Source organism: Eimeria maxima, genomic scaffold, assembly GCF_000499605.1.
Source record: "Eimeria maxima Weybridge genomic scaffold, Emw_scaff1567, whole genome shotgun sequence".
In the NCBI taxonomy this organism is placed as follows: domain Eukaryota; phylum Apicomplexa; class Conoidasida; order Eucoccidiorida; family Eimeriidae; genus Eimeria; species Eimeria maxima.
Genome location: NW_013564502.1, coordinates 1 through 5,771, shown reverse-complemented (window position 1 = coordinate 5,771; position 5,771 = coordinate 1). Strand labels below are relative to the sequence as shown.

Below are 5,771 nucleotides of genomic sequence, written 5' to 3'. Positions count from 1 at the left end.
ACACCAAGGATAACCCGAGCAAAGGAAGAACTTCGGGACCCGCTGGGTAGCCTGTAGATACCTTAAAGAGTTCAGAGTCCTTCTTGTGTCTCTGTGGAGGAATTATGAACTTTTGTGTATTTTTCTTTTTATTTACTTTGGGTTTTTAAAAGCCCCCCGCATGCAGGGGAAGTCTATGGCGTCATTGTATGTATGGCGCTTTCTTCCCACAGCCCGAAGAAAATCACGGGGCACTGGTCACCTCCATCTGCAACAGTCGACCCGCCTTCTGCTAAGAACGAAATATAGACGGATTCAAAGGTTTCGGACCACCCAGCCTGGAGCTCCGTGGCTGGAGGTGCACCCAAAGCGACAATGGCAGACGCAACAGCAGCAAGAGCTTCTAGGAAGAAGAAGGGAGGAGATCCAGAGAGGCGTAAGCAGTGTAGCATCCATGCACTGATGAAGCGAGTTACTTTGACGAACAATCCAACGGATTCGTCTACGGAGCCATCACAATCAACAGGGGCACCAAACGGAGAAGCTGCTACAGCAACCCATGCTAGCACTGTAGGGAACGAAACAGCCGGCATCGAACACCGTCCTCAAGCAGATACAACTTGTTCTTCAGATGCCAAGGCCTCTGTAGGAGTAGCGGAAGGCGGAGGAGCAACAACAGCAGGGAGGGGGACAGGTGAAACAGGAAATTGTGTTGCTGGGAAGCCAAAGGAAAGCCCAGATGAGGTGTCGCTCTTCATGTTTGACTTTGGCGAGTGTGACTCTCAGCGCTGCAGCGGCAGGCGGCTTCTTCGACACCACAAGATGAACAAGATAACTTCGTCAGGTCAAGTAGAATATGCACAGGCGCCAGGAGGGCGCCGCCGCACCGGCAGCAGCAGCCGAAGCAGCAGCGCCAGCAGCAATTGCAGCAGCGCTAGCAAAAAAGAAGAAGGTGAATCCGATACAGAAACGGGGAGTGAAGCGTATCAAGAATATCCGGCTGCCTTGACAACAGTGACGGGAACAGAAACAGCAGTACCAGGGTCGCGAAGGAACAAAAGCAGTCTCGTGCGCGTGCGCGTAAAGGGAGGTCATTTTCGGGGTATTTTGTTATCCCCTTACTTCACGGATAAGACCCAGGTTTTCAGCGCAGCAGACGGGCCCCTCATACGGCAACACGGCCTCGCCGTAGTGGACTGCAGCTGGAACCGGGTGCTCGAGGGGAGGCGGTCTCACCGGCTTGAGATTAACAAGAGTTAGTCATACTCAAAGTACAGCCATATAGGCAGCAAACAGATGAAGGCTGTTGCTTGCTTACATTAGACCACAAGTTTCTTAGTATGAGGTGGTCTAATGTTCCTGTCGGTGCGAAGTGTAAATTTAAAGAGGCCAATGGTAGCGTCTAGGTAGGGGGTCGGCTGGCAAGGGGCAACTAGCAACCCTCGGCCCCGCTTGTTGATGCCTTTTCATTCAAGAATAGGTATATAGGGAGCATAATTTAAGGGGCCGGTGTTTTGTGTGTGGAGTGCTGTGGTGCTGCTGGTACGTAGAAAATGAGCGGGTCCTCCCACTGCTTCTCTGCGGTAACCCGACCCACTATGGTGCCCCCAACATCTTAAACTGCGCGGAGGCTCTCGCGGGTGCCCTCTATATTGCAGGTTTGTCTGCTACATCTCTGTTAGTGTGCTTTCTTGCTCAGTTTGTGTTTATACGTGTAGGCCAGTCGTTTTCCGTGTATGTATCGCTGTCATTTTCTGCATGCTCTGTCCATCCAAGTGTTTCTCTTATTTTCCCGATGGTTATCTACCCCTTTTTTCTGTCCTTTCCTCTGCAATCCATATGCCCTTCGTTGCTTCTTGTCCCCCAGTTTACCACCTTGTAGCCGTCCGCGTCCGTATTATGTGCTATCCTTCTGTGTATATTTTCTGCCAACTTGCCCCCCTGTTATGCGGGCCATCATGTATTGGTATCATGTGGCGCCTCTTCATTACTGCCATCAAATATCTCTCAGAGTTACTCCTCTTCATATCCACTCTTCATATTCATTATTGCCACCTGCCAATCTGTCTCCCCGTAAATGGAGACGTGATCCTGTCTATCTGGTCTGTTAGAGTATTGGGACAGCTCCAAGTTGCATTCGCGCCATGTTTGCCAGCGTCTGTGCATGTATTGCAGGGTACCGGCGCCATGCGGAGTTGGTCCTGAGCAGCTTCACTTGGGGCCCTCATTTCCTCGACCTTAATAGACGATTTTTGGATCGCTATGCCACTGTCCCCTCCGGTGCTGAAATGAAAGCCCTGAAGTTGCAGCAGGAAGCAGAGTTGCTTAAAGAGAAAACAAGCAGAGAAGAGAAGAAAGCAAGCGCCACCCGAGGGTACGCATCAGTCTATGCAGAAATCGAGACTGTCGGTGCACCAAGACGAGATCGAGAAGGCTCGCAGCAGGAGTAGCAGCAGCAACAACTGTCAACACATGCATATATAAGGAGTCCTCTAGCGTGTCATCTCCCCTCATCTGCAGCAAAGAATTGTCTGTATTAGGCCCGAGGGGATGCCGGATTATGTCGCCGCAGCGCGTGTATTGCGGAACGCTTTACGAAGACTGAAGCGGGCCCAATTTGCTGCGCCATGCATACAACCGGCATCTCTGTCTAGCATGTCTCGTTAGGGAGAACGGGTATGGACCCCGATGGCGTAAAAGCGTTCCTCTGTGCCGCTGACTTGCCTTCGATTGGTCCAAGGCTGCAGAACGTCAGGAAAAAGCGTTACTGCGTTTACCGTTCATGCTATAGCTTAACTTGGTTCATCTGCTTTACCTCTAGATATGTTATCTTTCTTCCCATAAGTGGCAGCGCTCCAATAGCAGGAAGGTTTCCTCGTATGCTCACTAGGAGCATGTTAATGGAGGGTACGCAGTGTCGGCAAGCAAGTGTAGGTGATGTTGTTAGAGAGGGGTACCTAGTGTCGGCACGCTAGTGCAGGTGATGTTTCTGTACGACGAAAAAGTACAATAGGCTAAGCTACCCGCCGACAGAAAGTGCAGCTGGCTGTATCTTCGAGGCATCTTCTTTGGAGTAACTAGGACGGCCCAACGAAAATCTGCATCTGGCTTAGTCTACTATCCAAGTGGTTGTCTATGCACACGAGATGCTTTTCGGATGCCAGCGAACAACAGGCCTACATTATGTTGCCCTTCAGGATTAATGAAGCGAAAATTGTCATTCAATTCGTTTTATTGTCTGCTTTGTCTTTAACAATAACTGGCACAGCAGGTACTGCACTTAACTGTATGTGCGTCTAACTGGTACGTAGATGCAAGTGGAGAGGGGTGGTGCGTTCTTCTGACTAGAAAGACACACGGTTAGGCGGTTTGGGGGAGAGCCAAGTATAGTAGTGGAAGCGACTTCATTTGATGGGGCTTTAGATCCCTAATGTGTAACTGATAGCCACCCACGCAAACCTTGGTCCACCTTTTCTCTCAGTTTTTTCGTTGCTGCAGCGTTGGCACTAGATATTATACTAATGGCTTTAGAATGCCAGCAATGTGCTGCGCCATCTCATTGTTGGAGGTACGTGGACTCACGAGCAGTTGAAGTGTCCTCCTAATGACCCGGTTGCGTGGACTTCTCGAAGAGAGCAAAATCACTATCGTCGAACTATCAATCCTGACCACTGGTGCAAATAGATCGTTTTGTTTCCTAGTAGGGAGAGCATGTGGAGTAGTGAAATAAAGGCTGGGAGACCATATAAACAATATTTGACTGGCTAGTTATTGTTGTAGAGACAGGCCTTTCTGGAAGTTGGAGTGCGTAGCGATGGCTCCTTGTGCCGTGTCCTGCGGTCGCATGGTACTACATTGAAAAAAAACCCTTCTAATCAGTGTGTGCAAAACCGTAGTGAATTACTCTTAAAGCGTCGCAGCAGTCTTAAAGAATGAACAATATGAGGAGACAGGAAGAGGAGGGACGGAGACAGCGAGGTCTGGCAAGCGCCGCGCTCGGCGGGCAAGTGACCTGTGGCTTCGAAGGTCCTCCTTTCGGCGGACCTGCTTGACAGCACGAGTGTTCAGTTCAATATGAATGAACTTTCCAATTAAAACAGTCGATTGCATCTAAACTAAATTACAATTGTTTCGGCTTTGTCTATTTCGTGACTTGGCGTTTCGGCTTGCGTGTCTGTTCTCTTTTGTGAGCAACGATTTCTCGCGGCCTCTTTTTCGATACGGCAGAAATCTGTACAATTCAAAATGAGGAGCTACAGAATCAAGCGGTGGCCTCGCCACTCCAAACTTCTTGTTTTCTTTTTAAACCCAGTCTCATATAACCAGACGAGCCCTCAGACGGCAGACAGGTGTGAGTCAGACGAGTTTGGCGCGCTTCTCCCTGAAATCAATGAAATAAATGGAATCAACGATGAGGTTTTGGTTGCCAATGATGTCCAGTCGTAAGTATTGCTTTTCCTTCGTTGCCGTGATTTGAACCCTAAAGAGATTTGGTGTCGCCGTCGGTGACACCTGTAGCTCTTCGTGCAGGACTTGATATCTCTTTCATTTGATGCGATTAGCGCTAAGCTCATCACTGGATGAATTTCACAGATTGATTCTCCCCACCTTCCCTCATGAAAAAGGGTGAATTGCTTGACGCTACACACGAGGTGTTTCCCTTTGTTTCTGCCCATGCGTTCAGGCCGACCAATTTGTCTCCGACAGCCCCGCGCGTCAGTGCTGCTATTCGTTCGAACAGCCCAGCATCAAACGCCTATGCGCCTTCAGCTTCCCACAAATTGAAGTCTGTTCTCCCAGCGGGAAGCAATGATCCTCTGCGCAAACGTTGCTGGACCCCACAACCGACGGCACTTGACAAGTACCTTGCAGGCCTCCGCCACCACCTGAGTATGGAGGAGCGCCTCAGCATTTGCATGGCGGTGGCAAAGAACTTGCATGATTCAGTTGCTGCGAGAGACGGGGGCCGACCTCTTCTGCAGACAGGAAACTGCCCCCACCCTTCTCTGGCTCCCCCCCATCAGGAAATTGCCGCAAACACTTCCCGCACTCCCTGCTTCAATGACAGACCAGTTTGTTCAACGCTTCGAATCAATGAACTCCCTGACCAAAGACGCAGAGTTCTATTCCTCATAAAGCTTCCCGTCTCTCGCAACCTTTCTCAACTCGTCGGCCCATCAACCCTTCGGAGATTTAGATCCCTCGGCCACCAGGAAGTCGCTGACCGCTTGGAGGCAGCTGCTTCGCAACAGGCAGACAACCAAAACACCAGTACCAAAATTGCAACAAAGAAATGTGAACAACAAGCCAAACGCCATTTCTAGATAGCCCTTGAACGTTTCCTGTCCCCCTAATCGACAGAAGACACGCGACCCTCTTTAATTTGCATTTTGCGTTCCGCCAACTTTCTGCACGATCCTCTTATCTAAACGTCTACGGCTTAACTTGGTTCATCTGCTTTACCTCTAGATATGTTATCTTTCTTCCCATAAGTGGCAGCGCTCCAATAGCAGGAAGGTTTCCTCGTATGCTCACTAGGAGCATGTTAATGGAGGGTACGCAGTGTCGGCAAGCAAGTGTAGGTGATGTTGTTAGAGAGGGGTACCTAGTGTCGGCACGCTAGTGCAGGTGATGTTTCTGTACGACGAAAAAGTACAATAGGCTAAGCTACCCGCCGACAGAAAGTGCAGCTGGCTGTATCTTCGAGGCATCTTCTTTGGAGTAACTAGGACGGCCCAACGAAAATCTGCATCTGGCTTAGTCTACTATCCAAGTGGTTGTCTATGCACAGC

The 5,771-nt window shown here is 49.9% G+C and overlaps 2 protein-coding genes across 2 annotated transcripts; both read left to right on the top strand.

Moving 5' to 3' along the window:
- Positions 1–354: 354 nt before the first annotated feature.
- On the top strand, positions 355–2,429 carry EMWEY_00053810 (Probable ribosome biogenesis protein OSJNBa0064E16.8, related; the record flags this gene model as incomplete). Its single annotated transcript, XM_013480052.1, has 3 exons — positions 355–1,234; positions 1,530–1,637; positions 2,155–2,429. The coding sequence occupies 3 exons, from the start codon at positions 355–357 to the stop codon at positions 2,427–2,429; spliced, it is 1,263 nt and encodes a 420-aa protein (XP_013335506.1).
- Positions 2,430–4,224: 1,795 nt separating this feature from the next.
- EMWEY_00053800 (hypothetical protein) lies at positions 4,225–5,303 on the top strand (the record flags this gene model as incomplete). The annotated part of the gene is made up of 2 exons (XM_013480051.1): positions 4,225–4,421; positions 4,664–5,303. 2 exons carry the CDS (start codon positions 4,225–4,227, stop codon positions 5,301–5,303), a joined length of 837 nt encoding a protein of 278 aa, XP_013335505.1.
- Between the last annotated feature and the right edge of the window lie 468 nt (positions 5,304–5,771).